Source organism: Melanostigma gelatinosum (assembly GCF_949748355.1).
Source record: "Melanostigma gelatinosum genome assembly, chromosome: 19".
Classification (NCBI taxonomy): domain Eukaryota; kingdom Metazoa; phylum Chordata; class Actinopteri; order Perciformes; family Zoarcidae; genus Melanostigma; species Melanostigma gelatinosum.
In genome coordinates this window covers 10,641,715-10,659,508 of record NC_136652.1, presented here as the reverse complement: position 1 = coordinate 10,659,508, position 17,794 = coordinate 10,641,715, and the positions used below count along the sequence as shown (strand labels likewise).

At 40.4% G+C, this 17,794-nt stretch overlaps 1 protein-coding gene across 6 annotated transcripts in view; it reads left to right on the top strand.

The window, feature by feature from the left end:
- Nucleotides 1–17,794, top strand: part of lama2 (laminin, alpha 2) — a 156,051-nt gene that overhangs the window by 26,511 nt on the left and 111,746 nt on the right. For all 6 annotated transcript variants that reach the window (XM_079290918.1, XM_079290917.1, XM_079290916.1 and 3 more), the window contains exons 2-7: nt 1,815–1,985; nt 3,503–3,615; nt 12,138–12,189; nt 13,008–13,198; nt 17,022–17,201; nt 17,644–17,733. In XM_079290918.1, the coding sequence (XP_079147044.1) occupies nt 1,815–1,985; nt 3,503–3,615; nt 12,138–12,189; nt 13,008–13,198; nt 17,022–17,201; nt 17,644–17,733 (797 nt within the window). The remainder of the gene's footprint in view (nt 1–1,814; nt 1,986–3,502; nt 3,616–12,137; nt 12,190–13,007; nt 13,199–17,021; nt 17,202–17,643; nt 17,734–17,794) is intronic.

Here is a 17,794-nt window from a genome sequence, read left to right as displayed (position 1 = left end):
CAGTATGTTGAGCATTCCAGTACTTTAAGTCCAACAAGTTTGTCATTCACTGAGACGAATCTGCTTTTGTTATGGGAACAAAAAAAAGAGTCTGCTGGAAAAGAATACCCCCACTTGTGTGCAGTCTCATGGCGCAGGAGCTACTTGAGTCACACATTTTACAGCACGTGTAGGGATGCACCGATCCGACTTTTTCAGTCACAGTTCCGATACCTGGGCTTTGGGTATCAGCCGATATCCAAGCCCTCTCCCGATACCAGTGTTTGATTAATACGCTCTATGTCTCTTTGTGTGGAAGTGACTGGGATCATTTTTTATGAGCAAGGCAGCATTTGGCCTTTCCAGTATACTGTGCAATGTGTATAGTATATAAACACAGAGCTGAACTCAATAGATTGGCTCCAGCTATTTGAGTCAGTATCGGCCTGATATCCGTGCATATGATACATGACAAAATAATCTTTTTCTAAATTATTTTCATGCCTTCATGTATTATTAGTATTGTGTATTACTATACCTGTGCATGTTATATTATTCCATTGTAATATAGATAGATACTTGTCTTCTATGCTAGTAAACTGAACATCTTTGGGTTTTGGACTCTTGATTGGAGAAAACAAGCTTTTTTATATCAACTTGGGCTTTGAGAAATTGTGATTGTTCACTGTTTTCTGACATTTCATTGTACCAATGATTAGTTAATTGAGAAAATAAGTAGCGAATAACAAGATAATTGCGAGCAGCAACAGCAATTTCTGGCACTGCGGTAAATGTTTCCGGGATTACAGTACACACATGTTATTTTTCTAGGAGAAGAGGTGACTGCAGCACACTCCCTTCAGTTGTAATCATATGGCTCCAAGAGTTGAAAATCATTTTCATGGACCACCCGTATGGGCACTGGGGAGGAAAACAAAGTAATCTTTGCAAATATTATTGATGGCGTCCAACAATATCTTGGAGAAAAAAAAATCTGTGTACTTTGCAGTGTTTTCCATAATGTATGTTCTCTCCAAGTTTATATTCTGCTCCAGCAGTGAAAAATATCCGTGGACAGGAAATGAGAAATAAAATAGCTTGAGCAACATAATGCAAATGAATAGTCCTCTGATGTAGCAACACACTGCCCAAAGTCTGCACAGTTGAAAGCTGGCCAAAAACTGTTGTGTGCTCCTTTTATCCAAAGATAAAGTGAATACGGTTCTCGCTGTCTATGAGGGGCAAATGATGTCAACTGCAGTAGACTGTACCCAAAATGAACACACGTGGATGGTATAAAACACCTGCCCTCCCCCTCATGTTCCACACTAATTACTCAGAACAGCGACAAGCGCTCACTGGCTCACTCGGAACAAGACGACGCAGAGAAACTGACATCATTTTAATGATTTTAAATACAAAAAGCTGTCTGCAAAGCACGGTGTGCTGGGTGGTCCTGATATTGCTTCTTAGCAATTTAACACATTTTTTGCTTTGAAGAAAGTCTGACCTGTTTTGAACTACTCTTAATGGACTTGGACCTGTGATTAGGGATGATCTGACTACACAAATAAGCAGAGCTTTGCTGCAATATCTCTGTGTATTCACATGTCAAGCTTATATACTGTATACGTACATCTTTGTGATATACGATGGGTTTAATGGAATTGTACATTATGGTTGTTTGCGTTCAATCTCACAGCCATTTCCCAAAATATCTGACTTTTAATATTCCGCTCAATCTATACGTCTCCCAGACGTCAGTACGAATACAGGCAGCTGTTTTTTGTTTCAGCATCTGTTTCTGTATGTAATCGCCTGCGTTTTCTCTCCAGGGCTGTTCCCGGCGGTGTTGAACCTGGCGTCCATGGCAGACATCTCTGCTAATGCAACCTGTGGTTCACTGGGTCCAGAGATGTTCTGTAAGCTGGTGGAACATGTACCAGGCCGGCCTATTAGAAACCCTCAGTGTCGAATCTGCAACCAAAAGAGTACACAACCACTTGGTAAGAACACACACAAGCTTTATGGGCCGGCTGATTACAATAATTAATCATGCAAGATTAGTGAATGAGTGCCAGGATGGCCAGGTGTTAACTAATCATTTTGTCTGAAAAGATAATTGAGGAATGAACTGAGGAATCAATCGCAACATGACAAGACGACAACACAAAATCAGCCTGCGATCATAATTCAAACAGCCAGACAGTCGCTTATTTAGTCAATCTACGATTCAGTTAACCTCGTACAACCAACCAATCAGTTTGTCAGTGAAGCAGTCCATCATTAACCAGCCAATGAGTCAGCTGATGAGTCCAGTTAGCTTTAGTCAACCAGGATGAGAGGAATAAAAGAAGGACGGGATGTAATGCTGCAAAAAGGGGATGAGGAAGGAGAGAAGGAACAGCTTGGAAAGGTTGAGATGAAAAATGAAGAGATGAACTGAGACAAAACTGGTGATTTTAAAACACTGCCGTCTCCAATAATACTAAAACCAGAGGCTTGTTTATTTTGAATGATCAGCTGAATGACTGATGAAGCTCTGGACACAGGAGACAGTTAGCCTAGCTTAGCATAATGGACGCAAGGTGAATTGGCTAGCTTGGTTCTGTCCGAGGGTAAAACATTCTGCCCTTCAGGACCTCCAAAGCGCAATAATTAACATATTGTATTTCTTTTGGTTAAGTTGTACAAGAAACAAAGTGAAAAAACAACTTAATCGACTCTAGACAAGAGTATTTTCCAAAATGTTGAACTATTCCTTTCCAATTTACCGGTAACCAATTAATTGACAGACTTTATAACAGACAGGCTGACTCACTAAAAGCCAGATATCTTGATTTTAGTATTTTGGATGTCTACTTGCAAAATGCAAAAATAAATCTTTGTTCAGTTTTCTTTCTTGGCCTCAGAGAGAAATAGGACTAAAGAATAAGGGTAGAGGAAGAATGCTGTTTAAAAAGCAGAGGAATGTCTTTTATCAAAGGCTATGTAGCGCTCTCATTTTGCTATCAATAGTTGCCATGGGTTTGTAACAGAAATGTCAGACATAAGTATCCCGGTGATTGGCAGCTGCAAGTCAACCTGAAACACCACATCTTCACTTAAAAATACGCTCTCACACACATGTAAACACCCAACACAATCCCGTACACGCTGTGTCCACGAACGTTCTGCAAGTGTCCTTTGCTAAGTTATATTATCTTCTCTTCTTGTTCCATTCAAGCTATTGTGCGGAATAGTAACAGGGGCCATGAGTAGATTCTGCTCATAGGCTGATTTGTTTTGTTTTTTATTCAGAAGAGAAATATAATCATCTGACATGGAAATGAAATCTATTATTCTTTATTCTTTGACAAGGTAGAAGAATGTCCTTTTGATATCTGGCCTTGAATGGTTAAAGTGCTAGAATTTTATAAAAAAAAACAGTGGAGAGAAACGTTTTCCCCTTACTGCTGGATTCAAGACTAAAATGATTTTTCTTCCTGTTTCTATCTCTCTCTATTTCTGTGTGTGTGTACAGAACAACACCCCATAGAATATGCCACAGATGGGACTAACCGTTGGTGGCAAAGCCCCTCTATCAAGAATGGAATGGAGTACCACTATGTGACGATCACTCTGGACTTAAAACAGGTAACAGAGACACAAAGAAGACTCAAAACAGTAAAACCAAAATCATTTCAAAAGCTTTTAAACGTTTTAAGGTGAACAGGTGCAAATAAATACCAGCCTTATTTTAGCTTCTGAGATATAATAACATGTGAAATTATATAAATGTAATACCTTTTTGAGTTACAAACAATTGAACTAAGTGTTGACAAAATATGTTTGGGTCATCAAATGCACACAACATTGGTCCCAATACTGCCTTTCTTTTTAAATACCCAAACACATCAAAGACACCTCATTTGACATGCATCAATCGATGCTCCTATGGCGCACTATATTTGAGGAAAAGGCAATATTTTAGTATTTTAGATACCCCTTGTCTTTCAAATCATTGACATGATATGAAAGATAGATGGAGTCGCTCTGTTGGAGTTGTTGGGACAACAAAAACACTCAGTCCATCCCATTTGCTTCTATATGTTAATCCTCACTACCTGCCACCACGTTGCTTCTCTGTGAAGACGTTGCTCCCATAACCACAGTCTTATAGATTACATAAACACACCAGCCTGCATGTTGTCAATCCAATTGTAATTAGAGCAATTAGTTAATGATTGAAACAATGTTTCATTGTTCTGTCATCCAAAGAATTAAGCTACCGACTATTATTTCAGCAGTGCTGAAATTGGTTGAACTAACCTGGCTATCAATCATTTTATAAGCATGCGTGTCACTCTTTAAATAATTGGTTTTCATTTTTGATTTGGAAGGCTTGGCAGGAATATCGGTGATTGAGGGGCTGTGTACTGGCACAGGATGATTTAGGATATCTAGTTTAGTTTAGAAGTGCGATTAAACAGATTACAGCGCCAGAGAATAATTATATGGATGTCGTGAGAATAAAACTAATGAGGGTGAGCGACTTTAGTTCACGAGAAGCCCTCGGTTCATTAGGAGAAGCCTTTGAAAAATTGCTTTTACAGTTAAACAGATTCGTTTTGGAATAAAAAGTCCAATATTCCAAATCAAAAATGCCATAATTCAAACAAAAGCCTAACGTAACACACATTAGCAGGAACTTTGACACCTCATGTAAATGAATATCGCTCAAGCAGAATGTGCCATTCACAATTCTGTCAATAAAAGTACAATTTTATGATCTCAAGCTGTTTGAACATTATGAGAATAAATCTGTTTTTTTCTCAACCGACTCCAAAATAGCATCATCTTCAAACTCTCACATCCTAAAAGAATTAAAATGGCAAAACATTTGAAAAATTGAAGTGAATTTATACAAAAAGCAGTATGCCTCATAATGAAACAACTGTGAGACTGTCAACATCTCTTTCTTCAATCTGTTTCTTTAAAATATTAACCTTGGTACTATATTACAGTAAACACACGGTGAAAACAGACTCATTGTCAGTGTAAGTCTAAACAAAACAAGACCAACAATTACAATATAAAGACAAAGCTTTGAATCCTGTCTTTAGGATTTAAATACTAATGGAACAACTGACTCTTGGAATATTTCTCAGCCTCCTATTATTCATATTGCGTTGAATTTAATTCAGAGAGAGAGCGAGAGAGAGAGAGAGAGAGAGAAAGAAAGAGAGAGAGAACAGAACAATAGAAGAAGCAAAACTGAGGTGAGCTTTATTTATTTTTTTGCTAACCATCACATACGTAGAATACAATTATATCTCTGGACAGGAAGTAGAGCAGCGCCATCTTGACATGTTAATGACTTCAGGCCCATCAATCACACCTTTCACCACTGTGGTGCGGCTGCAGAATATATATATACGGTACACTCCTAAATGGACTCACAAACGCGCACGTACACACACACACACACACACACACACAGACACACGTTTCACACCTGTCACCAGAGGGAAATGGCCGATGAATGCATCTGCCTGGTTAAGCACCCACACTCTCTCACTCACTCGCTTCTGACCTTCATATTAGTGTGTGGAGCAGGAGGCTGACGTGTACGCACACCTCCACACACACACACACGCACACACACACTATTATTGCTCTTATCCACACTCAGATTTCCATAGAGATGTGCAGAAAAGGGAATGGAAAAATTATTATAAAGTTCACAGCTGGATACGGAGTCTGAAAAAAAATCCTGCTCTTGTTCCATTTGTCATGAGCAGGTTCTTTAAAAGCTTTTTAATAACAGTGTGCTTTTTCCTCAATGAGCCCCTACTGAGCCATCTCAGCTCTAACAGTCCTCTATGATGGCCATGTTTGACGTGCTCTCAGCAATGTGTGAAAAGTGAAAAGGCCGTCCATCTTACTGTACTGAGAGGGGCCCGTGGACTTAATGCTCCCTGCGTCCTCTGTCTGCGTGGAGGGAAGGTTCCTCTGCACCCGGCGTGGCCGTCAACCTGGCGTACTAATCGACTTTGGCATCACCAAATGTCATATTTGCTGTTTCCCCCATGAAAAATAGATGTTTTACTGTTACAACTCATTCAGTTTACCAGATATATTAAGTGATGGAGGTTTATCTGGATGTTGCTCCGTAGCACAATGTGAACACACGGGGCCAGACATGTTTTTTTTTCAACAGGCAATATAAATAAATAATGAAAAAATTGTTCCGACAAATTCTAGATATATTCTCAAATGTCTGGCCCTTTCATCAAGTAACTCTCTGTATATTACTTCAATCTATTTTGTATTGATGAAAGTAACAGTAGATCGACCTCACGCCTGCATTGCAGTGATCGACCGTAGCCATTAATGTCTGTGCGTGTTTGTGTGAACATGTGCATTCTTCAGTGGGTGTTTTGTGTGTGTGTGTATATATATATATATATATTCACACACACACACACACACACACACACGCACACACGTGTGAGTCTCGATCAGTCCAACGGAAAGCTTTTTACCCTCCAGTGCGCTGAATTTCCCCTGCGACCTCAGTCATCTCACTCAGAAAATGACGGTGGGCTTGCGTGTTTGTTTATGTGTGTGTGTGTGTGCGTGTGTGTGTGTCTGTGTGTTATCGCCTGTGACATCAACACCCTCATTTCCGCTGTTATTGTTGAGCCTCTCTGGATGGAAAGACTAAATAATGAGAAAGAGTGGGAGCTGAGGGTCCATGTGTGTGTGTGTGTGTGTGTGTGTTAGAGAGAGAGAGAGAGAGAGAGAGAGAGACAGACAATTGAAGTCTGTCTATGTTCTTTATTATTTTTAGATTAATTCTTCAATTGTAATTTAGCATCTGCCTTGACAATCAAAAGTGTTCTGCAGAGACTTGTTGAAAACCATTTCATGAGCGCTTAGTTCCTAAATTTGTGTAATTTTTAAGGTTTCATTTACAGGTTTAACCAGATTTTTTTCCTTCTAATTATTGTGTTGTTATACTTTCAGTTATTCCATATCAAACAAAAGTTTCCCAGCTGTGCGTTACCAATGTGTGAAGCATTGAGTTGCCTTGCAATGTATGTTTGCCTGTCAATTAGTAAATTACTCGTTAATCTATTAAAACGACTTCACCATGAGGGGTTAAACTTGCCTCGTCGTGGCAACAATCTGTTGTCAGCTTCAGAGGTTAAATTGCAGTTATTATGGAAATGCAGCAGCCAGTTTTATTGATGGACAGTTTGTCCGTCGTGGCCGGCTCTGCTCTCTGGGGGCGGGAGGAGAGCCTGGCAGAGTGATTGGGGACCTGAAAGAGGCTGTCAGTCAAAGTGCTGTCATTACCAACCGCTCTTAAACACCGCAACATGCCAGTGGTGCAACGCTTCCTGATGCCCATGGATTTCAGTTTTTGGGGTCACGGTTCGGTTAGTTTTGCACATTAAGGAGAAAAAATATATATAACAAATGTATAGATTACATGTTTATATATTATATGAAGCCTTAACACTACACACTACACTATTTTATACACAAAATACATGAAATTCTAACAGCGCAAACTACGGCAAGCGCGTTGGCAGAGCTAACAGTGTTTACCTGCTTTACCTGCCTGAGCTAGCCTGTGGGTCACGCTCACGTGCACGAACATGCAGTAAAAGCACGCGCGACCAGCCGTGCTATGTAAACGAAGCAAGGAGAAGCTCGGATAACAACACATAGAGAGGGAAAGCACTACTTCACTATATCTTAACATAGCAAGTCATTGTTTGCTGCTATATTAATGCTCATAATGTGGTATATTGCACCATTCCTTCCAGATGGAACTGGGACACTTTCTAAACATATGACGGCACGGGGCATTGAGAGAATGACGATACTGACCTTATAATTAGCAGCTCTTTCAAGAGACCACGAGAAAAACCATAGAGGGAAAAGTCATTGGAGTTCACAGTTCAGGGAAATTCTGCTTCTTGATAGTTTCCTCCATTGTTTTTGTTCGTTTGACTGACTTGCTGTAACTGCTTTGTCACAATTAGCCTCACCCATTTCAACATTAACTACATTACAGTCAGTTTTACGCGCCTGAAAATGACGCAAACGTCATTAAAAATCCCATTTTCAGGCACACGGTTGGACATGAAAAAACAGACCGATAAACCGGCCTATGACAGCACTATGCTGTTAATTTACATTTATTAGAATATCCAGATCACTGAATATTGCAGCTTTAAACCTCCACTCTCATCACATTCCAATCCACCGCAGTCCAGAGTCATTGTCCTGCTCAAGGACACCTTAATAAGGCAGACGCTTGAGCCTGGAGTCCCCCGGTTCTCAAAATCAGTCGTTATGAGGACTCAGTGAACCTTTATCTATCATAGTTATAGCTTTACAGCATATCTTTATGCTTGGATGAAAATGGCATGTACCGGTACATCTTACATGAGACATTTTGTGTGCTAAACATTTCCCATTGTAAACTGCCATAGGAAACACATCTTACACTCAGATAAAGTCTTGCTTTACTTTGTACTTTAAAATAATAATTAGGAACATGAGACAAATATGGACAGAGCTTTTAGCGGCAGAAAAAACATCTTTATTCATAACAGAGAGAAGGTAAATGAAACATCTGCTGTCCCCAATGAAACTTTGTTGGTCTGTGTTTGACGGTAGCTCGGGCCAAAGCAAGAATGTGGGAGAGATTGCAGCATCTGGTGTTTTGTGCGGACTAAAGCCTATTTAAAAAGCTTAAGGCTAAATTACGACCAAGTCTGTGAGCGAGCGTGTTTGTGTGTGCATTTGTTCTACTTGTGTGTGTGTAACTGTGTTTTTTTGGCAGTTCAGACAGAGAGGCGGACTTAAAGAGAATAGGTCTCGATTGGCTGTTTCACACCAGGACATTTCTCAGATGTATCCAGAGGCTGTTGTCTAGATATGCTGCACTCCACTGTCTCTTTTGGACAATGTGAAAAACACAATAATTTGTCTGTTTTTTATATTTCTTTTTTTTTCTTTTTTACTGCAATTTGGTTGAAAATTTAACTTTATTCTAATGTGTTCCCTGCAGATCTGTCTAGAGACTGTCATTCAAAAATACTGCAGCATCTCCTTAAGTTGTTTTTAGTGGCAGCTCAGCAGAGCGATCTTTTTCGACGAGATGACTGTGAGGCACCAGTGAATATCTCCTGCTTGTGTGCCTGTGCTGAGCGTGGCAGTCGGGGAGGCTGGATGATTCACACTATTTCGAACTGGGCCACAGGCAACTTTATTAGTCCAGTGAGATGTTAACACATTTTCTCTTGAAGTGAGAGTACATTTTAAGGAGACTGCATACCGGGTCTGTTTGCTCTGACGGCATATCCACCTGTGTGTCAGTATGTTTGTTTAGGTCTGAATCCCATCTCGCCAGCTCATTCTGATCTTTTTCCACTTTGTTTCTGATCTGTCTTTTGTGTTTTTCGTGTGCAAACTCTGCTCCAATTAGCTGCAGCACTAACCGGAATTGGGGTTAGATGCCAGTTTATCTGGCCAGATAAATTTGAACACGTTGCCATGTGAATGGCCTGTAAACACCAGCTGTTCAGTAAAACCACTGTCACTGTGTTTCCAAATCACGCTCAGGCAAAATGGGATTCTTCACAGTCCATTTGATTGTGGGCAACCCATACTGGACACGGGCTTAAATGGACTGATTGAGCATTAAAATAAACATTTTAAGTGCACATTTGGCTGCTACGCTCCAATATGTGCATAAAGTCATTCCCTGGCATATCATAGTCTATTTCCTGTTAAATGTGTGAGAGTACTCCCATAAAATGCTTGAGAACTCTTTGGAAATTAATATTCATTTGTTTGGTTTGGAGTATTCAATTCACTGGTTGAGATGTAAAAATAGAGGACGCTTGACAGATAAACACAATTTTGTAGCCTTTATAGACTTGTGAATAATTTGCTCAACTCCTCTGCAATAACAACACGTCTATGATGTGCAAAATGGAACTCATGAAATTAGTCAGTGATATATTTTGGACTCATGTAATTATTTATCAGTGGAACAGTTTCACTCTTCAAAAGACTTCAGTTGGACTTTACAGGGTTTAGCAGATCAGCTTTGTGCTCTCCTTTTAGACTGAACCACTCAAAAGAGAGAAGTTATTATTTGATACTCTGGTTGCGTGCGGGTTTTTTTCGTCTATGTAGACGGACCCATTTTTTGTTGATAGCCAAACTATTTTTTTAATTTGACTCTCTATTGGCATGAAGTAGAGATAGTTCGTAAGCTAAGTTTATAGACATTGTGTCTTCGTGGTCCTGCGAGCTCAACTGTCAATAAAAGACGTGATGTGACTCATGATGTGGCTAAAGGAGAACTTCTGATACAGGCTATCACCAAAAATTGTAAATTGATTATGAAATAAAAAATACGAATATTTAATACACAATCACATTGGCATGATTTTTGACATTTATTCAGTGAGGTATGCCTTCTTTCACCAGTGAGATAACATCTCATGTGCTTCATTCTAACCTGCATTAGCACGGTCTCAAATGTAACCTGATGAAACTTGCAGACACCTTGCGAGTTTGAGTTTATAGTTTAAGCTCAAATTTCCCAAACCAGCAGAAAACAATTCAAGATGAGTAAAAAAAACTCAGTTTGAAAAGTAAATCTTGCCAATTAAATTATATACCAAAGGCTGATAACATGTCAGGATGTGGACTCGTCATAAACTTACCAGACATTCAATGTCACAGATGCAAGATAAACATTTATTAACGAGCCCTGTGAGTTCCTGCAGGACAGTTATCGGTGCGTTCATTTGGTGACGCTGTGTCACGCTTTAGAGGCAAAAGATATCTCTCGTCTGATCCCAAATCTGATCAAAACATAGAATGTGACACTGCAGACCTACGCACACACACACACACACACACACACACACACACACACACACACACACACACACACACACACACACACACACACACACACACACACACACACACACACACACAGGTACATTGCATTAGTTAGCTGTGTTCATCTATGTTTAGCTGCTGGATCTGCCTAGCTGTCTCAAAGCTGTCACCATATTACAAGATACTGCTGAGAGCTCTTTTACACACACACACACACACACACACACATATAAAGACACACCATCCGACCTCGGTGGGAATACAAGTAACATTGGCTCTTTGTAGGGGGTTTGAATGACTGCTATAAGGTTACCCTGAAATACACTTTCTCTCTCTCACACACACACACACACACACACACACACACACACACACACACACACACACACACACACACACACAGTAGCTTTCTCCCTATTCTAATTGCTGCAATGTGACACTTGCTTCCCACATCACGAGAAGAAAAAGGGATATGCTCCGAGAGAAAGGATGGGGTGAATGACAGGGTGGCGGAGAGAGACAGGGAGTCAGCATTTGACCCACATCCAATGTTTGTGTCTGTCTGTCTGTCTGTCTGGAGGTGGTGATCAAACTGTCAATACAAATCCAAGTATCTGTGTTTAGACCGACTTTCCTTCAATTAGTTTTCATTTTGAATATTAAAAAGCTGAACATTAAAAAACCTCAATGCCCTCTACTGTATGTACAGCCTATGTACACTGCCGTCAGAAAATCCCATAATGCAACACAACAAAAGCTTTCTGATACAATCCCACAATGCAATGTGCTGCAGTGATGACCCCAAATGGTTGGTTGGTGTCCAAAATCTCAAGTAACTGCTCACTATAGAAAAAACAACAGCTTCCTTTGTATACAGTAGAGAGTGAGAAAACAAGGGAGTGATTTCAGACAACAGCTATAATGTCTGTGTGAATATCTGTGTTTGTAAAGGGAGTTCAAACCACGCTAATTCCTTTAAACGGTCCATTTCTTTGTTTTGCTGAAAGTTGTCAGAAAGGAAACGTAATGATGTGAACTCGATTTTATATCAGCAGTCCAATAAAACTTTGCTGGCAGCTCGAACAATTGTTATGTCTGCTATGATGGCGGGTGTTAATTGAGCATTGAAATGAAAAAAACAAAGTGTGATCATTGAACGTTTTTTTCTGCTGGTAATGTGCACTACATGTAGAAGTGCTTTTCATTCATTCTATCCTCTCTGTGTATTCCAGGTTTTCCAGATCGCCTATATGATCCTGAAGGCAGCCAACTCACCTCGCCCAGGTCAGCATTCTGCTTCATCGTCTGTATTTCAGCAGCGCACACTGCTTCAAGTGTTAACATAACAACAACTGTGTGATTAAAATGCCAGCTCGAGACTTATTTTCAGTATCTGTCGTATGAATAGTTCAAGACAGATATTAAAGCCTTTTGATTACATGATCCTCCCACAAATAGTCATTTGACAGCTTTAGATTGTATCCAATAAATTGCATTTTTACTTTAAAATCTTGAATGGTCGTTATGTGCCGATTTTTCTTTAAATTTTAAACCCCAGCATCCAATACACCACGATCCTGAGAACTTGATGTCTGTAAATGTTACTGTGCTTTGCTCTTCTTCATTCACTCTGCAGCTATGCCACAAGCTTTTAAAACTTGTTATGGTGTAAGGTATAAGAATAAAATCTTGACTTTTAAATTAAAATGCATAAAGATGGTCAGATTTCATCAATCAGCTAATGTTAATTTTTAAATACAAAAAAAGACAACTGGCGAATCCTGATAGTTGCATATTTTGTCATAGTATTGGTCGCAGTTTGTGTTCTGTTTAGTGCTGTGTCATTTTCCTATTTGGTTTTTCCATCAACTGGACTGTCCTCACTTTACATTTACTCAATCTAGGTGTAATATCACAGTTTGAGTTTAAGCTTTTGAGAAATTCAATGGAATTGAATGTTCTGTCAGTTTTCTATGTATTTTAAGTAGGGTGACCCAAGCAGAATCTTGGATGCCCATCATCATTTCTTATTGATCTTTTCTCCACATCACACGTTTTAAGCTTTTCATCATTGTATTCCTCACCAATATTTTTGTCCGCAGGTAATTGGGTCTTGGAGCATTCAATCGATGGTGTGACCTTTGATCCCTGGCAGTACTACGCGATCACAGACACAGAGTGCCTGACAAGGTTCAACATTAATCCACGGACTGGACCTCCATCCTACACCAGAGATGACGAAGTTATCTGCACATCTTTTTATTCAAAGATTCACCCTCTGGAGAATGGAGAGGTAACACGTGCAGCTGTAGAAGTTGTTGCACTGCCACTGTGATCGTTGGTGGAGTTGGGTTTGGTTTTGGGTGGATTTGGATGGTGCCAGTGGGGGTTGGGTTATCTCAGGTTAGGATGGAGTGGCTTTGGTTAGGTTGGAAGATTCTGATTGGGTGTGTTATGATTTGCTTTATGCTAGGTCTACATACATGTCCTTGTGTTAGACTGAATAGAGGTTTGGGGTATGTAGAGTTTTGGGTTGAGCTGGGTTGATCCAGGATGAGTTTGGTTAAACTGGGTCAGGTTTAATCTAGCAGCAGTCCTGCATTCAAAATGTTTCTTAAGTAAAAGTACAGCAAAATAGACTTGAAGTATCAAAAGTAAAAGTGATGTCAGAATGGCTCCTTTCAAAGTGTCATAGAATATTATGCTATTCTGTTTTTAGCACTAATGAATGCTTTCATTAGCATTTAAATGTTGTCATTGATTACAGTGGAGTCAATTTAACATTCTTTGTATACTACTGGGTAGATTACTAACAGCCAATAAATAGTACTGCATCATATCACATACGCAAGTCATGTGTTTTTTAATGTACAAAGTAGTTATAAGTAACAAATACATGTAGTGGAATAAAAAGTACAATATTTACCTCTGAAAAGTATTTCAGTGGACGATTAAAGTAGCATAAATTGGAAATACTCAAATAAAGTACAAGTATGACAAAATTGTACTTAAGGGCAGTACTTGAACAGATGTACTTAATTACATTCCAGCACAGGAACAGAGTTTAGGTGACAGTGTTTTTGTTGCTAAAACAACATGCCTCCAAATGCAATATTGCCTGTATTTTTTCTTTTTTTTACAGCATTGTGTAACAGGCAAGTACACAAAACAGGTAAGCAGTAAGACAAGGCAAACAAATCCAAAAAGGGAGCAGGTAGGAGTGCAGAAAAAAACCCCAAAGCAGGAAGGCAGGGCAAAGGCTGAAACGTTATGGCCAGGAGGTGAATAAGATGACGTGAGAAAGAGAGTGATGCTGTGGATCGGTGTACATACTAAGTGACTGATTAGAGGGAACGAGGGCTACAGTGGGTGTGCAGGCCGGGGATGGTGAGGTCACAGGGAATGTCGTAAAGGGCCGAGGGCAGCGGCTCTGGAAGGGAGAACCAGAGTTGTGAACGAGAGGAGATGTTGCTTCGGTCTTACAGTAGACGACACTACATCAAACTGTATACAATCAACACAAATATCATATATAATGAAAAAGAAAGGAGACTGTTTATATTAGATCTCATGCTACATGTCAGTTTTCAAGTCAATAAGCAGATCACAGCTTCTTTATTATACTGTTCATATTGTTTAAATCACCGTTGGAAGACACGCACACCGACACGCACATGTTCACACCACTGTTTACTGCTATGTTGCTTTGATCAGCGATGTTTGTGATTGCATCCAGTAAGAACAGAGGGGCAAGCCTGCTATTACTGACATTAATGAATAGGAAGAGGACTGTGGAACACACACTCACACACATGCAGTGAAAACAAACTAATCACGCATCTACATCTCCCACACAGGCCACTAATTGTGGATGCCTGTCTGAATATGTATACTCATTTACATGGGTGCTGTTGTGTGTGTGTGTGTGTGTGTGTTGCCTGTATGCGTGTGTTCAGTGGTTCGTCTTGTGTGTCTGTGTCCTACGGGGGAGCGCTAGAGGGGGTGCGAGCTGGGAGATGTCAAGAGCTGCAAGCAACGACGGAGGTGTCTGAACGTGTGTGTGTCTGTGTGTGTGTGTGTGTGGTTGACAGCTCCCTATCCGTCTGATCACAGTGAAACCATAATGAGTCGTAGGCGATGTGTCACAGCATCGCACACACATTCACAATGTCACCCCACCACTCACCACACACGCACACAACCATCTCCTTCGTTACTTACAAGTGTGCTGCTTGCACCCATCAAGTCTTCCCCCTTTACACACACACACACACACACAGACACTCTCACACACGGTCAGCCCACTCTAGACTTTATTGCAGATCACAAATGTTGCTTTTGGCCACATTAGTGAGACAGACAGATGGACAGACAGGCAGGCAGACAGGACCTCACACTGGCTGTCCGTTGATTATTGGTGATGCCGAATATACATTTGTGCGTTTTCTTCTACATCATTTAAAGGCAGAGCAAGGCAATTCAAATCCAACATGGCTGTTTCTTTGTTTGACCAAATTAAAATGTCTACCAGTGTCCATGTTGCTGTATGAGGCGCCCTGATGCAGTAAAGCAGAAGCCTAGTTTTGCATGATGGTAATCTTTAACTGCCTCATTGGTTATTTTTTTGATGTCGGGACACCTTGATGTCCATTAGCACGATTGTTTACGTTGTATTGTAACATTAGGATCTGTGGAGGGGTCAGACCTTTCTTTTCCTCTGTTTCGGATGTTTGTGCAGATCACCTGCTCAATAAGTGAACTCAGGGTTAAATCGTTTTTTTCTTAAGGAAGGTTCCTAACTGAGTGAAATGACCCAGAAGTATCTAAGTGGCAGCCATGATATAACTGGTCAAATCCTTCCATTCCTTTCTTAACTTCTTTAGCAAAGGGTACACTGGACCATCCTTTACTAAAGGTAAGGAGAGAGTGCCCAGGTGTGCACGATCAGCTCCTCCAAACAGTGATTGAGTGAGGGCTGTCACATTGTGGAAGAAAGGGTAAAATTGCTCTGCAGTCAATTTGCCACTTTGTTACAGTTAGTCCACTAATGAGGGTTTGCATGTGTGGCCATAGATACATTGTGTGTGCCTGCAGTAAAAGAGGAATCTGAAATGTATTCCTTGTTGTTGTTGTGTATTATTTTAAATGCTCTATCAGTCTTGTTCACTCTATGTTTACCTGAGCAGAAGGTTGGTTCCAGGTAGCCAATCACCAATCTCAGAACCCATCAGCGATAAGTCTGAGGACTGAAGTCTGTGAGGGCGATGGACTATATTTTTGGGGTTAGGGTGTAGCCAGCAGATATCCAGACCAAGACTTTCGGTTCCGCGCGCTGCTCATTGCTTACAATCTGAATAGTAGCTTACGATGCAAGGCTGGAGTTGAGAGATGACGTGTTCAAGCTCATTGTTAACCAAAAAAAGGCTCGTTATACGATAGGCGATTGGTTCTGAGATTGCATTTCGGCCTATTTTGCTGTTGTGAGTGGTTAATACCACTCGGACTACAAACAGAAACCACAACCGATACCAACATCTTGTCCCGTTGCGCATGAATGCAGAATATGTTGAAAGAGATTAGCCTATGGCTGGTCTGGAGTGTCAGGAAGCAGCTTGTCGTGAGGCTGCAGGCTTTATCTGTTGATTCTTTTGGTCCAGCTATAAACTGTTATCTTTTGGCAGCACAGAAACACACATATTCTTCTCTATCACCTCGGCCATGTTGACAATTGTACCTCTTTCATCAAATGTGTTTCTTTAAGCATGTTTATGAACTTCAGTTATATAACTAGATAATTAAATGTGCATTCCAACAAATAAGATCATGGTTGAAGGCTATTTATAAGTCTTTTTTGAATTTCAGAACAAATGTGTCATAGACAACGCTTCCTGTTACAAAGAGGTTGTTGCTACTCATCCTTCTCCTCCAGCCGATCTGTATTTTATATGTTGCTTCTCTGGCTTCACTGAGGAAGCTTCTCACTCCTCCTCCACCATCTGCCACTGAAAAACTAAAAGCACCTTTTAATGTTTGTCTCAGTTTATCTCTGCTTTTACTTGTCAGTACTTACCCGTCTGTCTGTCTGTCTGTCTGTCTGTCTGTCTGTCTGCCTGCAGATCCACACGTCTTTGATCAATGGCCGGCCCAGCGCAGCCGACCCATCCCCGACCCTGCTGAACTTCACCTCCGCCCGCTACATCAGGCTGGTGTTTCAGCGAATCAGAACACTGAACGCCGACCTCATGACTCTGGCACTCCATGGTCCGAAAGACATCGATCTCATCGTGACGAGACGGGTGAGGTTTTTTTTTTTGTTATTTTGGAAATTACACATATTTGCCAGGTAAAATGACAAATAGGTCCAGGACAAAGTGAGGCGCATCACAATTTAAAGACCTCAGTCTTAAAAGGTTCTGTAACTTTATGTCAAAGTGATGTTTTAATGAATGACTTAAGTCATAACAACAGTAAACCAAGTATAATATTTGCATGTATTACCAAGTCTAATAATGAATAGGTCTATGCCATCGCATACGTTTGATTAACGAAGTCATAATTCATCAATTATGTCAATTAGGTCAATTCCCAGCTCCTCCCAGGATATCCTTTTTCAAGCCTAATCACCACTGATATATGAGAGAGAGCACTGTCTTGTAATTCTGACGCTTGAACCGCTAATATGCTATTTAACGCTGTCTTACTCATTATAATGTGTTCTCATCCTCTCTCTCTTTTCAGTACTACTACTCCATTAAGGACATCTCAATTGGAGGGATGTGCATCTGTTACGGCCACGCCAAAGCTTGTCCACTCAACACTGATACAAAGGTAAAATACGTAACTCTCTGTACCTCTCAGTAGTGGACTGAGAAATACAGAGTCCACTTAA